The 17,008-nt window shown below is 44.5% G+C and overlaps 1 protein-coding gene across 1 annotated transcript in view; it reads right to left on the bottom strand.

Moving 5' to 3' along the window:
- The window catches only part of ISY1 (ISY1 spliceosome associated protein), a 199,733-nt gene that overhangs the window by 52,107 nt on the left and 130,618 nt on the right, over positions 1-17,008 (bottom strand). Inside the window, exon 9 of the mRNA XM_086938980.1 lies at positions 7,416-7,537. Coding sequence (XP_086795106.1) covers positions 7,416-7,537 — 122 coding nt within the window. The remainder of the gene's footprint in view (positions 1-7,415; positions 7,538-17,008) is intronic.

The following is a 17,008-nucleotide window of genomic DNA, read 5'->3' as shown; positions in this document are numbered from 1 at the left end:
AGGCGGCTCAGAGAAAACAGCGAAGCAAGCAATTCACTGCGGAACGCCGCCGCTACTGCTACCGAAACCACCGCAAAGGTAGGCGATCCCTTCAGGCTGCCAGGTTGCCTAGTTCAGTTTTCTGTGGGAGTTTTGGGGGGCTCTTAGGTTTTCAGTCATTGACACTATCCCATTCTGTCTTGGGAAGCGCTTTTCAGTTGTGTAGTTTCTGGATCAAGCGGAGCTCGCGACCGAGCGTCTCAGCCGGCCGCCATCTTCCATGTTAGGAATTGCAGCTCGCATCTATGTAGGGGCTCGAAAGGGGGTCCCATAAGTCTGGTAAGGACAAGATTTAGTTTCCACACAGGAGAAGAAGGCAACCTTGGTGGGATTATCCTTTTTAAGCCTTCCATGAACGCTTTAATCGTGGGAACTCTGAAGAGAGACAGGTGTTGTCTGTTCTGCAAATATGCTGCAATTGCTGCAAGGTGCAGGCGTATGGAAGAATATGCCAAATTAGATCTTTGAAGATGTAGAAGGTAACAAATGATATTCTGGATGGAAGCATCCAGGGGGTCAATTTGCTTATTCGTGCAATAAATTGCGAATCTCTTCCATTTAGCAGCGTAACACGCTCTGGTAGTGGTTTTCCTGGCTTCTTTAATAATGACGATACAGTCTGGTGGTAGGTTTAAGTAACAAACTCTAGGACTTCAGGAGCCAGATCGCTAGATTCAGTGCCTGATTTCGCCATGGTTCTGTGTTAACAGAGATGGAGTGAGCCGCAGCTTTTGGTGTGGAACTAGAGATAGTTCCAACAGCGTGGTGAACCACGGTTGGCGTGCCCACGTGGGAGCTACAAGGATTAGTTTGAGAGACTGCTGTCTGAGCTTGCGCACCACTAATGGAATTAGTGGGAGAGGCAGAAAAGCGTACGCAAATCTGCCTGACCAGTTCATCCATATTGCATTGCCTTCGGACAGTGGGTGTGGAAACCTGGCGGCGAAGGCTGGGCATTTTATGTTTTCGTGGGTGGCGAACAGGTCTATGTGTGGATGACCCCACTGTTGGTAGAATGGCTGAAGAACTTGTGGATGCAATTCCCATTCGTGAATCTGTTGTGACTGTCGACTCAACAGATCTGCTATCTGATTGTGAACTCCTGGAAGGTGTTCTGCTAACAGATGTATGTTTTGGGGAATGGCCCATCTCCAAATGTCTTGTGCAAGCTGGGACAGTTGCACAGAGGGTGTCCCCCCCCTGGTTTTGAATGTAGTACATGGCTGTCATATTGTCCGTCCGGATGAGGACAGCCTTGCCTTGTACGTGAAGTTGGAAGGACTTGAGTGCTAGGAATATTGCTAGCATCTCAAGATGGTTGATGTGGAGTAGCCGCTGTTGAGCCGTCCATTGACCCTGAGTGGTATGTCGTAGGAGATGGGCTCCCCATCCTGTGAGGGATGCGTCTGTTAGCACTACTTGTGGAATTGGATCTAGGAACGGCCGCCCCCTTGTCAGGTTTTTGGTGTTCCACCACTGCAGAGAGCAATGTGTGCGGCTTTCCACCAACACCAGGTCTTCTAATTGACCGTGAGCTTGGTTCCACTGTCGTGCTAGACACTCTTGTAGCGGACGCATTTGCAATCTTGCATGTGGAACTATGAAGATGCAAGATGCAATTTTGCCTAGGAGTTTCATGAACACTCTGGCTGGGAGAGATTGTTGGTGTTGAAAAATAGCAACTAAGTTTTGAATGCTCGGTTTCCTGGCTGGACTGGGATAAGCTAGAGCTGTAGACGCGTCTACTGTAGCCCCTAGATACTGGTGTACGTGCGAAGGCTCTAGGTGCGACTTGGTGTAGTTTATTGTAAACCCTAGGTCGTGCAGCATCTGGATCATTTGGTGTGTGTGTGTGCAACGCACTGGCTGGCCGATTTGGCTTTTATGAGCCAATCGCCTAGATAAGGGAAGACATGGATCTGTGGTCTTCTCAGATGTGCTGCTACGACTGCTAGGCACTTCTTGAATACTCTTGGTGCCGTTGTCACTCCAAATGAAAGGACCGTGAACTGATAGTGTTGTCCTTCTAGTACAAACCGTAGGTATTTCCTGTGAGCAGGATGTATAGGGATGTGAAAGTAGCCGTCTTTCAGATCTAGTGTAGCAAGGAAGTCTCCCTGTTGCAGCAGTGGAAGCACTTGTTACAGAGTGACCATATGAAAATGATCTGATTGTATGTAATGGTTGAGGGACCTGAGGTCTAGAATCGGTCTCAAGGTCCCGTCTTTTTTGGGAATTAGAAAGTACAAAGAGTAAACCCCGTCCCTTGTTCCTGTACAGGAACTATCTGAATCGCACCCTTCTGCAGAAGGGATAGAGCCTCCTGTCGAAGCAGAGCTAGATGATCGGTAGACATTGGACGCTGTCTGGGAGGGATGTGTGGAGGGGTTGCTGTAAGTTCTAGGCAGTAGCCATGTTGGATAATCTGTCTTACCCACTTGTCTGTTGTAATAGAGTTCCAGACAGGCAGGAACTGTGTTAGTCTGCCCCCTACAGGAGTGGAATACTGCGGGGGGAGCGTAGAGAAGTCATTGCTTAGTGGCGGAAGAGGCTCGAGTGTTGTTATTGCCTCTACCTCTGCCCTTGGTATTATTGCTTCTGCATCCTCCTCTATAGTAACTCTTGGTAGAGGAGGTTTGTGTCTTGAAAGACGTGTTAGTGTCTGTTCCAGTTTGTTTCGAGAAGCCTCTGTAAAAGGAGCGACGAAAGGAGCCTCAAGCTGGGGTAGATTGTAAGGCCCCCATAGACTTGGCAGTGTCTGTCTTTTTTCATTTTTTTGAGGGTAGTGTTTACCTCCGGACCAAATAACTGTTTTTTGTTAAAAGGCTGGTTCAAAATGGTGGTTTGTACTTCTTGTTTGAACCCCGAAATGCGTAGCCACGCATGTCTCCTAATGACGACACTGGTATTAATAGCTCTAGATGCTGTGTCTGCGGCATCTAGTGCGCATTTGATGGAAGCGTTAGATATTAACTTGCCTTCCTGTATGAGGTCAGTAGCTTGATCTTTGTACTGCTCTGGGAGGTGTTCAAGCAATTTCTCCAATTGGTCGTAGTGAGCCCTATCATAATGGGAGAGGAGGGCTTGCGTATTAGCTATGCGCCATATATTGGAAGCCTGCGCAGCTATTCTCTTGCCTGACGCATCAATAATCTTGGATTCTTTGTCAGGCGGGGGTGCTTCACCAGAAGTCTGAGAATTGGCCCTTTTACTTGCGTTGGACACCACTTATGAGTCTAGTGGTAGGTGTCCTTTAATATAGACTGGGTCTGAGGGTGCAGGTCTATATTTCTTTTCAATTCTGGGGTTTAAAATACTAGCACGCACAGGATCTTTAAAGACCTCAGTAGCATACTTAACCACCCCTTTGATCATGGGAAGAATTTGAGCGGATCTCTGAGACTGCTCAAAAGTATCTAAGAGAAAATCTTCCTCAATGGCCTCAGAATGCATGGGGACACCTTGGTATGTAGCAGCTCTGTTGATTAGCTGGTCAAACCCAATAGTATCCTCAGGAGGGGAAGGTTTAGATGGGTATGGGGGTGCCTCAGGGACATCAGGTTCATCTGCAGGGTATGGAAACTCCCACCTAGGCACAGGTTTTGTGTATAGAAAAGTCCATGTGCCCTCACCTTCAGGGTATGTAGTATCTCCTTCCCCGTACCCTCCACCTAAATCGGATTCATTATCATTCTGTGGTGAATGTGATGATAATGGAGATTGTATAGGAGAGTTTTGAGGTGAAACATAGGGAGGAGCGGGAGAAGGAGGAGAGACAGGAAAGGAAAAATGCAGAGAAGAGGTTGCACAGTCCTTCTTGGCAGGAACCACAGGTGTAGGTGGTGTAGCTGCAGGTCTCTTCTTGAGTGGTGTGGCACCAACATGACCAGTTTTCGGGTCGATGATGATGATTTTTTTCTGTTGAGGATCTGGTCGAAAAAGGTCCTCTTGAGGCGCAACCTTCTTCGGTGCTGATTTTTTCGGTGCCGGCGTAGGTTGTCGAGTGTCTTTAGCCTTAGGAGGTATTAGAGGGTCCTGTGGCTTAGGTTTTGGCTTGGAAGGCATGTTCGGGGGCTCGGTGGCATCAGAAACAGGCTTTGTGGTTTTCGGCACCGTGTGCAGCTTCGGAGCCGGTGCGTCTTTTGGTTTCGGTTTTGGGGCCGACACATGTTTCGTTTTCGGTGTCAGCACTTCTTTCGGTGTCGGAGCCGAAGGGTGTTTTGGCTTCGGTGTCGACGGAGTCTTGCTCGGTGACGAGGCACCGGAAGGCGGAGGATGTTGTCTTGGAGCCGAGGGAAGACTCCTGGTCGGTGTCGAGGCACCGAAAGGCATGGAAGATGTGGTGTCAAAAGCAGCAGTACTAAAGTGCTGACCCGATGGAATGGAGTCGTCGGAGTCATCTGCCTCGGAGACGATCTGGAGATCCAGTGAGTCTTCTTCGGGAACGAGAGGAGCCTCGTCGTCGAAGATATCTTCCGGTCTTGGGGCTGATCTCCTCCTCTTGTGTTGACAGGCCCTCCGGTCTCGGATGGTTTTCTTCGAGCGGAAGGAAGCACAGGCTGTGGAGGTCGACTCGTTGTGTTCCGGCGACAGACAGAGATTACAGACCTCGTGGTGGTCGCTATGTGGAAACTTTGCTTGACTTTTCGGGCATTTTCGGAATGGCGTCCTTTCCATATGGTGTAGGCCGCACGGCGTCAATAGGCCCAGAGGCCCACTTGGATGACCGGAATGGAAACTTTGGCGTCGAAAGGTGCCGCCGTCAATGTCAAAGGTAGGTAGTAATTGTTTTATGAAGTTCTGCGTATCGAAGTAGCAGAAAAACTGTTTCTGGCCGGAGCGGAGAAACTCTCATCCGAACCCAGTGGCGGAAAAAACAATCTGAGGATGGAGCCGATGCCCATGCGCAGTATTGTCCAAGGGAGGAGTCACCTATCGGGACTAGCAAAGACTTCTTCCAAGAAGACAACAACCTGCAATCATCCGAGCCCAACACCAGGTGGCGATCTAATGCACAGTGTACTATGTGCAGCTCATATGCCTCGAACGCACTGTTATGCATGAAACTAAATGCTTATTTGGGCAGAGCAGGAAGGCACATATGTATTTATTATTTTACTGATCGATTTTGTATTGTGATTAATGGTACCAAAGCCTACCTGAAGTTCCAAGAGGATCAGGGCACTGATAATGCCTCCTGGCACCATTAATCTACAGCAGTTACAAGGGCAGATTCATAGCTCTTCAATGTCAGAAGACCACTTGGAACTGGTGTGATATGCATCAAACACCATATAGACATTACAGGATGAATACAACATGAGGATGAAAAGCATACCCGAAGAAACATTGAGCAAAAGGAAAAATATGCATTGGCCCAATTTATTTACTTTTTCATTGTGGGGGTAACAACACCTCTTCCGATGTGTGCAACACCGGGCAACACCGTCAGATTCAAGCAACTAAGGCAGTGAGAGTTATAGGAACAGGTAAATTAGGACCATAGCTGGCCTTTCTGGGAAACCAGTCACAACTTGTAGAAATCACAGAGAAAGATCTTTTCTAGGGTAGCAAACTCAAAATGTGGCAACTACAGGTTAGACTTGTAATAATGAAGTCCTGTTACCAGGTGCAGAGTCAGGCTTAAGAATAAATAATGAATGTTTAGGTTTATGTTTATGTGATTTGTATTGCGCGCAAATACCCTGGGGTGTCTCGGCGCATAGGATTACAATTCAGGCAAGGGGGCGCTAGAGAGGAATCATAGATTAAAAAGACAGGTTTTCAGTTGTTTCCTGAAGACTGTGAGAGTGGGGCTAATTTTGATGGGGAGAGGAAGGGTGTTCCAGAGTCTAGCGGTGAGTCTAGCAGTGGCAACTAGGAAACGTCTGTCTCCCCAAGAAGGGGTTTTGTCCGTGGGACTGGTAGGAGACAGGTGGAGGATGAGCGGAGGGGTCTGCTGGGGGTATAAATGAGAGAAGCGTTCTTTAGGAACTGAGGTCCTGAATTGTGGATGGCTTTGTAAGCAATATAGAGCGCTTTAAATTTAATCCGGCTTCGGACACGCAGCCAATGAAGATGACGTATGGCTGCGGTGATGGAGATGTTTTTAGGGATGCCGAGTAGGATTCTGGCTGCCGCGTTTTGGATCGACTGGAGCTTATTCAGGACCTTTTCTTGAGCATTAAGAAGGAGGGCGTTACAATAATCCATCTTGGAGAAGATATGGGTGGTAATAAGGGTTTTTCCTGCAGATGCTGGGAGATATGGCAGTAGCTTCTTTATTTTATTTAAGGTGTGAAAGGAGGAGGAGACCACAGTGTTTACATGATGATGAAATAGCAGTTTATCATCGAACATTACTCCGAGGTTTCTGATCTTGGCGACAGGTTCTGGTGGGGGACCCATTTCGTTTGTCCACCAGATGGAAGACCATCCAGGCGAAAGGCTGCCAAAGGTCATGACCTCAGTCTTCTCGGAGTTTAATTTTAAACAATTACTGGACATCCAGGAGCTAATAGCTAGCATACCCTCCTGGAATCTGGACGCAACTGCTGCTCCATCCTTATGCACAGCCAACACCAGCTGGGTGTCATCGGCATAGGTGGTTAAGCTCAACCCATGTGCTTTAATGACCCTCGCCAAGTCTGAAACATATATATTACATCGGGTTGGAGTCAGCGAGGATCCCTGGGGCACCCCGCACGGAAGAGTGAAGATGGGTGAGTAAAAAGTGCCTAGCTTTACAGTTTGGGTGCAGTTGGAAAGAAATGAGGCAAGGAGGTCTTTTGCTAAGTGGTTGATCCCTAAGGTTGAGACACGGTCGATCAGGGTGGAATGATCGACCGTGTCAAAAGCGGCGGATAGATCCAAGAGTATAAGGACTGCCGCCCCTCCTTAATCTAATATTGCCCTGATCTCATTGGTCGCCTTTATCGTGGTTGGTGGGACCCGTTTATAACTCTAGAGGCTTTCAATATATGAAAGATCTCACTGACCCATTCCAGAAATAGATTGCAAGTTTTGTCAAATAACTCCAAATTGTCTACAAAATGCCTTGTGAAAAGGCTGAAAACACAGACTGACAGTAGGACCACCAACAATAAAGAAAAAAAGTTTAACATAAATCGATAGCACACTTAAATAAAAAAAATCAATGAAACCCTAAAAGTATCTGATGCAATAGGAACTAAAGACTTTATCACATAAAGAGAACAGAAGTCAACCAAAAACAGCATGTAATATTCAAAGCTCAATTAGGGAATGTGATAATCTGAAACGTGTGTACTTAGCATGAGCGCAAAGAATACATCTCTCCAAAACAGTAATAAGTGAATTAGTCAAAACAATGTCTTGCTCCCAACTCTCTAAAATACCTCATCATCTTGTACTGCATAAATGTTTACTTCCTCCTCTTCTTCTTCAACTTCAGCTTTGTCACCTTTTGCGAGCTTAGCCTCTTTCTCAGCTTTCCATTTTTCCAGTGCTTCAGCAATAACTGAGTAGGACGAAATGCAATGTGTGTCACAGAAAAGATACAGCAAAGTTTAAGAAAAAAATAGGAACATAACTTAAGCAAGATAATGACATTGTCCAGGAATGGAAAACGATTACAATAAACGTGTACAAAAATCAGGTTAGAAGTGTCTTTATGAAATCAGTTTAAATTTAGTGAATACAGCAGACATTAATACATCAATTTTGGCTGATAGCAATATTGCCAAATGTAATTCCACTTCACGGGCCTCCGTTACAGCATCCCAATTACCCATTCTGCGAAAAGCCTGACAGACAGTGATACGATGAGTTTAACATGGAGATTTTCACAATCAAACCGTAAACCCACCATAATTTACCTGTTTCTAGCGGTACTATTGCTACAATTCTTTTTCTTTTGAAATATTTTTGAAGACCTACATCCATCAGTTTTTTCTCTTTAAAACTAAAATATGCTGCAACTAAGTACCCAATTTCTTTTTGCATATAATGACAATTCTAATAGTTTCTGAAGAACAAACACCATTTACTCATTATAGTGTTCTTTAACCCCTCCCCTGCTGGTGACGGAACCGCTCCGTCATCAGCCACGGTCGCGCTGTGCTGATGACGGAGCGGTTCCGTAACGGCCCGCTCGGCAGGCCTGCGCGGCGCGGATTCCGCGCCTGCGCTGAGCGTTCCATTGAGCGGGCGGGCCGTGACGGAACCGCTCCGTCATGAGCACAGCGCGACCGCGGCTGGTGACGGACTTGTTCCGTCACCAGTATGGGCGCGCTGCGCGGCCCCCCCCCGCCCCCTTAGCGCTGCGGCAGAATAGCCGCCGCAGCGAAGGGGTTAATGGCAATCTTACGTTCAATTTGTTTATATCGCCCATGGTGCCTTTGGAATAAGGCACACTTTACAATTCTGGGATGGTCCTTGGTCAGAGTGAAAGTGGTCTGTCGACATTGTATTTGTTGTGTTTCATGTTGTTTAAGGGTGCATCCTATTTGACACTGGTAAACGTGTTGTTTAGTAATAGATTATATTTGATTGTGACTGCTTAGATCTTATTATGGGTATGAATCATGTAGTATGCGTATAAAATAGATGTTCTGTTCTACTTGGGGTTCATATTTGTCCACTGTTTGTAGCACAATTTTTTGCCACCTATTTTTATGCAAAAAGAAATAATAAAGAAAATTAAAAAAAGAAAAAAAAATCGGGATAAGTGTGCAGTGCAAATGTACCAGGCTGACACCCCTCCGTTGCGACTGCCTTCTATAGCCTCTGTCTTTAATGTCTTTCTAGACAGTGGCTGGGGCAACCGCGACAAGGATGGGTTTCGGTAAGGTGAAGGAGGATTGGAGACAGGGGCCTAGCAGCCACTACATGATCAATTTACATTGATTAGTTTGGGCAGTTTCCTTCCTTCAAACGCAGGGTAGGATTATAAGGGACCCATTGTGTTGGATATAGGTATTGTTCAACTCAAATGAAACCTCTGCTAAAGCACGAAGGGAAACAACTTCAGTCAGGAAGAAAGCACTATACTAGGAATAGACCACACCAATGAGGAAAGAGCAGATGTAGTCTCATGACCTTGGCAAAAAACGGAGAAGCCATCCAAGGGCAAATGCTCAAACTGTCCACCCGGTGGGCCACAATGGTGATGAGAGGCACAACAAGTGTGAAACTGTGAGGGATTTTGGGCTGGAGCTATGGAAAACTAAAGCCGAAATCTCAACATATAGAAGGAGATTCAATGATGAGTGAAAATAAAAACCTCTTTACTCTAAAAGAGCTGCAACGCCAAAGCGAATGAACATGAACTGTAATAAGAGTGCTGTGGAGGGCGAGCCTCAAGTGAAAATATGCAAGGTCAGTTTCCATGATACATACCACTGTAAAGATGAAACTGAAGTACCGCACTATGGACCTAAAAATAGAGTGCTAGTAGCCCCAAAGACAACATTTAGCTCAAGGAAGTGATTTGTTAACGCAACAACTTAGAAAACTCAAAGGGAGTAAAAAAGTAATTGGAAAATTTAAGCTAGTTGCTGAAAGACGGTTAAAATAAAAAACACCATCCTACGTTCTACCAGTGTGGCCTTCTTGTGGAACATCAGTAGATGCCAACCAAGCATTCCTGACAATGCTTCTCACCGCATTGTTCAATTGGTCATAGGAAGCTAATAGTTGGACGAGGCCAGTCGTAGCTGAAAAGAACACATCCTTAAAAGAAAAAAGTGCCAAGAATCTTTCTGGAGAGCAGCAACATGGCTTGCGATAAATGAGCAGCACCAGACCACAACTTCTGCATCAGTTTTCCAGAAGTCAGTGAGAAGAGCTTTTCTAGAAATTCCTGACAATTTTTTTCAGTGAAACAAGAGTGTGGTGAGAAGTAACCAATCATTTTAATGCAAAACCTTTGACAGGATAGGAAGAACAGAGGAGCCACAGAGAAATTATTGCAGTTGTACTGAACTTTATAAAGAGTCCGTTCGATGGACGACAACAACAGAGTTTTTTTCAATCCTAAAGAGCCTCCTTAATTGCAATTCTGGAGCTCTACCAGCCTATCAGATACGTTTCAAATAAGACTATCTAGTAGGCTTAATAATAGTAAACTCAAACAGATCACTGTCCTGAAAGGTCTGCACCAACCTTATCCACTTGAAGAGCTCCTCCAAAACCAGCCATAAAGTAGAGGCTGATGGTATCCCAAAACAAATCGCCCAATTTGAGAACTCTGTTCAAGTAATCACTTGGAAATCAATAGGTGTTCAACTGAAGGTCGATTCAGAGAAGCCAGTGGTGCTCTTTCTGGTTACGTACTCTGCTCCCCAAAATAAAAAATAAAAAACCTACAATCACCATTACTCTGTTATTCCATTTGTAACTTTAGGTTTTGGAAGGAAGTGGCACACAAAGTTGTTGTAAGGTAAGCATCCTCAGACCGAGATATGTGCCCACATGGGACTGTCCTGGAAGATCTGAATCAAGGACATATATTCCCTTTGGGACAAGGAACCATCGTCGCTTGACTGCATCATGGAAGCTGGCAATCTGTGGCAACAAGAAAGGCTGCTATAGTCAACAAGCATTTGCAATGTAATCAGTCACGCCTTTGGGACCTTATATTTATTTAGCTATGCAGCACATTAGCCTGAGTACTGAAACATCTACTGTTCTTTAACATGGAGGGAAAGTAAGCACCAAAATGCGTGACACACCAGGTATGGGAGCACATAGAGAGAAATATTACCTTTCAGCTGGAAATGGTATAGTTCAAAGCTCTGTTTTTTATATATTATCAGTGCCTTCGGTGGTCATATCCCTGAAAATACAAGATTTACAAGCAATATTATTGTCTACGGGTGCTCGTGGAAGACAATGTCTATGGACTGGAATATAGAGAATGCTAAAGTGATTCTGGTATGTTACTGAACTCTGCTGGTCGTTTTCTATCAAGAAAGTTAAATAGGGGCAGTTGCCAGAAAAAGAAAAAAAGAAAGTCCCTCTGCAGAAATCAATTCTGGTATTTTACGGACCTCTGCTGGTCGGTTTCTATCAAGACAGTCAAATAGAGGCAGTCAAACAGAAAAAAGTCCCTAAGCGGAAGCAGACCAGTCCTAGGGCTGATCTCCAGAGCCCACAAAGTACACACACATATAAGTATATAATGAGTATATACTAAAGTATGTACAAGTGGTCTCGAATGTGCGACCTTAAAAGGGCTCAAGCAAAAACATAAAACGAGAATAAAAGTTGTTTGTGGTTCCGGGCACACCAACATAAATCAAAATCTACCTTGATAGAGCAACCAGGCACCTAAGCTTTCGTACTATGCATGTACTGAGCACAAGACCTGGACATGGACCCATAAGGAAATGATAAGCTCCCAAGAAGCTTCAAACACTGAGGGGCAAATTTATGTTTCCTATCAAGGAGCAAAGAACTATCCTCATTAGAAGTGAGATTAAATAATAAACGTATATTATGTAATCCATTATTTTATCACTTAAACGTGGCATTTTAAGGAATTTAGGGGGAGAAAACTGACAAGATAACATGCGTTATTAACATTATGAGGTTCACACTAAACTTCAAATGTATCACAGTTTATCTCATTTAAAAAATAAAATAATAAAGGGAAACAACATTAACAAGCTAAAGTTTTCCCAGCACAAATTCCAAAACATTAGTATCATGTAACTAACAAACAAAGATCTGTGGTTAATAAAAATGGCTGAGAAAATAATCTACAGTGTAAACACCCGGTCAAACTATTTCTAATTTCATATTTTTATGACAGGAAAGACTGCATTAATCCATAAATAATTTGAGCCACACAGACATTCAATAGATTAGGCTCAGGGCTTAGCCCTGAGGAACGCCAATTTTTAGAGATTTGGGGGTCCAAAGCAAAAGCCAGCATCGCGTAGGACTAGCATCTGCTGGATAGGAAGGACCCAATCCAAGCGGCCCACTTAACCCAATATTTCCTAAACACCGTAGGACAACGGAGTGGGATACTGCATGCAACGCCACTGATATATCTAAGAGCAATAATGTCATTTGGTTCACTGCAAGCTTAATGATATTGGAAACTTCCACCAAGGCGGATTCTGTCTGATGTCCAGGGGGGGGGGGGGACGCCCGATCGAGATGGATAAAACAACTGATTAGAATCCAAGTACTTGGACAGTTGGGCATTGCTTAGTTTCTCCAGAATCTTACAGAGAGTCAGGAGGTAACGGAATAGGCGCGTAATTAGCCAGTATAGATTTATCGGCTGATGGTTTTTTCAGAAGAGGGATTTGCTTGGCTTTTTTCCAACAGCTGGGGACTGTGGACGGGAGTTGGGGATAGGATAATATCCATACCAGTGGTTGTTAACCTGTGGTCCAAGACACCTTGGGGTCCACCACACCTACTTAGGGGGTCTGCTACTGCTCAGAAAATTAAATATTATTGGATTAATAAAGAATTTTAATAAAGAAGCAACATTTAAAATAGGTTCTATAAATGTGAAGGCATTTCAAATGTAAGCCAAACATGAAGTCGGTATCCTCAGACTGTGGGAGCAGTGCAAGTGCATCAAACTGAATATAATGTGGAAAATCGGTGGCCTTAATTGAATTTGAAAAAGCTCCACCATTACAATTATATTTTTGAGAATTAAACAAAAATGTCATAATTTATGTTTTTGTTTGATGAATGCTTGTTTCTGTATTTGTGTTAAATGTTTTGCTGTTCAATTAATCGAAATTGCTTAAGCTGGGATCTGGCTTCCAGTCATGACTAAGTAGGGGTCCCCGAAATCTAATAATGATACAATGGGGTTCCTTGGATTCCATTAATTATTTAGTGGGAGTCCCCAGAATCCTGTAACGATTAAGTGGGGGGTCCACAGAAGTCAAAAGGTTACCAACCATTGATTAAATTAAATAAACTTCTTAAAAAAGAAAAGATTCAAGTAGCAAACTCGTCTTTTAGATATTCTGGGAAGGAGATCTTGACATACCACTAGACATAGACCAGGTGGAGGTTACCTTGATCAACCTCAACAGATTTGTGAGCAACACAGGACGGAAAGAAATACTGTTCAAAATATAGATGGTACTGCTACACCTGATAAATTGGGAACCATGGCCCTCTCAGAGGAGAGGATCCTATGCTGGAGGGGCTGTAGAAACGTCAATTATTCACCCCACATCCTGTGGTCTTGTCCAAGGCTTGGAGAATTTTAGCAGATGGTATGCCAAACCACCGAATCTGAGAAGTTCACACCTTGCAAAGTGTCCGGAAGTTATTTTGCTCAGAGCTCTGTTGGAGGAACTATACCCCATACATAGTAAAAAAAAAACTATACCCACTTGCTACATACCGCAAATAACCTATTCTAGCAAACTGAGGAACGACAATACCTTTAGATCTCATGTGGAGAGGGAGGGTCTGGTGGCTCCGGAGTATGGAAAAAGGTGAAAGATACGTCAGGCAAAGGAACAAAGGTTAGGCAAACAATGGGGACTGCTGCTAAATTATCTAGCTAAGGGCTTCAAGGAGCTCCAGGGCCCCAAGAGATTGAGGGGCTGCACATAATAGAAGACACTAAGCTGAACTACTATTATCAACACAAGCTAGTCCCCTCCAGCTAAGGAACTCATGAATTGCGAAGGAGGGGAGTGCAGCTGCTGGATGGAAAATTGTTAACATTTAGGAATACTACAGAACATTGTTAAGATTTAAGAAATATTTTTTAAACTGATCAGCTCCTATGCTAAAGCTTCCGGCAACACACTAAATAAACAGAAGACTGAGATCGCAAACCCTCTATGCACCCCCTCTATTCTCAACAGTAGCAAACTCAAATGGCAAAACCTCCATTTTAAATACTTGTGCCTTCATTTTTGTAGGACCTTAGGCGAATCGAGGTCTTCCAGTGAGGAAGAAAAAAAGTACAGGACCGCCTCGACACGGGATTGCCTAAACTCATTCTAGCCTCCCCAACCATCACGTGGTGGGGAGGCTAGAATGCACTAAAATTATGATACACTCGCCCGCCCTCCAGTAAACTTCATTAAAGCATGTTCCCCCAAGACCTCACTACAAATGTTTTCAAAACACTCTACAAACTCACTACACAATTTATCTGGCGAAATTAAAAACACAGGGTCTCAACCCAATAAATTATGACTAAATAAAGTGAAATGTGAGGCTGGACCCTCTGACTTCAGCAAATACCAATCAGCATACTTAAACAATCCATACTCTGGACACAGACCAACTTGAAAACCCTACCTCCCATTTGGGCAGCCATAGAAAACAATCTAATTCTACCCTTCGAGCCACTTGCGATTATCTCCATTAAAAAGTTTAAACCTATACACTCCTTGGATATTATTATAGATCTGATAGAGGCTGTAAAACAATTAAATTTATTTATTTATTTATTTTTTGCATTTGTATGGCGCTCAGCTACCCAACAAGGGTTTCCCGGCGCCTGTGACAGTGAGTTGGATAAAGGAAATGCTGAGTTTGTTGATTAGCACAGTTGTTTCTGAAACAGCCAGGTTTTTACGTATCTCCGGAATTTAGTGTAGCTATCTTCTTTCCGGATATGCAGGGGGAGCGAGTTCCACAAAATTGGACCTCTAACAGTGAAGGATCTCCCGCCAGTTCTTTGAAGTCTAAATCTAGGCACGGCGAAGTTTGAGGCCGTTTGGGAGCGGAGGTTTCTTGTTGGCAAGTAGGGGGAGGCTAAGGCTTGAAGATAGGAGGGAGCCGTTTTATGTTTAATTTTGAACATGTAGCTCAGGGTTTTGAAGCTGATCCGATGTTCAACCCTGAGCCAGTGTAGTTCGTTCAGGTGTTTTGAGACTCTTTCAGCCTTTGGAATCCTTCTCAAGAGTCTTGCAGCGGAGTTTTGAATCATTTGGAGTCTCTTGATTACTGCTAAGTTAGAGCTAAGATAGAGGATATTACCGTAGTCAATACGCGATGTTACTAGGGCGTTTACTACGGTTTTTTGCGTATCCGGGGGCAGCATCCAAACGATTTTCTTTAACCATTTTATTATGGTGAAGCATAGTCCTGCGACTTTATTTGCCTGCTGTTTCATAGACAGAGTATCGTCTATGATGACCCCTAGGTTTCTAACCTGAGTAGCTGGCGGGGGAATGTTGCCCAGCTCCGGTGGCCAATGGGAGGGGTTCCAAAGTTCTTTGTTTCGTCCTAGTAGGAGTACCTCCGTTTTGTCCCCATTTAATTTTAACTGGTTGGTAGTCATCCAGTTAAAAATATTTTGAAGTCCAGTTTTGAGTATGGAAGGAGCTAACGGGTTTGCTTCGGAGAGGGAGAAAATGATTTGGGAATCGTCGGCGTAGGTCATTAGCGTTAGGCCTGCGCCATCTGCCAGATCTGCCAGTGGTCTGAGGTACAGATTGAAAAACAGTGGGCTCAGGATAGAACCTTGTGGTACTCCATGTGGAGCAGGGAAGATGTCGGAGCTTGCGATACTGGATTTAATCTGAAAGGTTCTTTCGGAGAGAAAGGACTTGATCCACTGTAAGGCGTCCTTGCGAATGCCGTTTTTCTCTAGGGTGGCCAGAAGAATATTGTGTGATATGGTGTCGAACGCCGCACTCAAATCTAAAAGAATGAGTGCGACCGTTTGACCCTTGTCCAGCAGTTGTCGAATTTTTTCCGTCACACCCAGTAGGGCAGTTTCTGTGGAGTATCCTGCTCTGAAACCCGACTGTGAGGGGTGGAGGAGATTGTTATCCTCTGAGAAATTAGTGATAGCGGAGTGTATGTGCCTTTCCATGAGTTTGGAAAAGGCAGGCAGCAGAGATATAGGTCGGTAGTTCGAGAGAACTGTGGGGTCGAATGACGGTTTTTTCAGTAGTGGGGTTACCACTGCATGCTTCCAGCATGATGGAACGGTGGATGCTTGGAGGGAAGCATTAAGCACGTTCATTATGGCAGTCAAGGGGGTAGGATCAAGTTGTTTTAAAATACTCACAGGGAGGGGGTCACAGGGGGAGCCTGATGAGATGGATTTTAGGGCGGTTTTTAGGGAGTCCATAGTTACCAGGGGCCACTTTTCCAAGGTGTTTACTTTATCTGATGGTGTGGGGATATCCTGGTGTGAGCAGTTGCTGAGGGGCCTAGTCGTGATGTTGATGATAATGTTCTCAATCTTATCATTAAAAAATGTCGCAAGGTCCTGACATTGTTTTTTTGTGAGGGGATGGGCAGTAGCCGTTGTTTGGGCCCCCGCTAGGTCCTTTACTGTGTTGAACAGAGTCTTTGCTTTGTTTGTGGCATTATTGATGGAGTTTGCCACATGTTTGGCCCGTGCTTTAATGCAAGAGGAGTGATATGCGTTTCTCGCCTTATTGTATGTAATCTTTTTTTCAGGGCAGTAATCTTTACGCCAATTTCTCTCTAGTGCTTTACATTTCGATTTTTCAACTTTGAGAAGTTCGTTGAACCAGGGGGCTGGGGGGCGGTGGAAGTTTTTATTAGCCTTCGGCAGGGGGAGGCATTGGTTGACTGCGGATTCTAGCCATTGGTTAGTGGTTACAGCGAGAATTTCCACGTTCTGGTCGTGGGCGGGTGTGCTAGATGTCAGCACTTGATTCATTTTTTTACTGTCAAGTAGTTTCCAGTTTCTCATGGGGTTTGAAGATTGTATGGTATTACTGGGGGAGGGAGTCCTGGCTAGGCTGAAACTGACAAGGTGATGGTCTGACCAGCATATGGGACTGGTTAGGGACCATTTTAATTCTGGGAGATTTGTAATTATGGGATCAAGAAGATGTCCTGCTTTGTGCGTGGGGCCGGAGTTGAGGAGTGATAAGTTAAGAGCTATTAGGTCGTCTAGTAGATTGCGGCAGGCTATATTGGTTGGGTCCTCAAGATGCAGATTTAGATCCCCTAGTAGTGTAAAATTCTTATAGTCTAGCAGAAATGGTGAAATATA

Source organism: Lissotriton vulgaris, chromosome 9 (assembly GCF_964263255.1).
Source record: "Lissotriton vulgaris chromosome 9, aLisVul1.2, whole genome shotgun sequence".
NCBI lineage: Eukaryota > Metazoa > Chordata > Amphibia > Caudata > Salamandridae > Lissotriton > Lissotriton vulgaris.
Note: the sequence above shows the minus strand (reverse complement) of the source record. Positions and strands in the feature narration are given on the sequence as shown.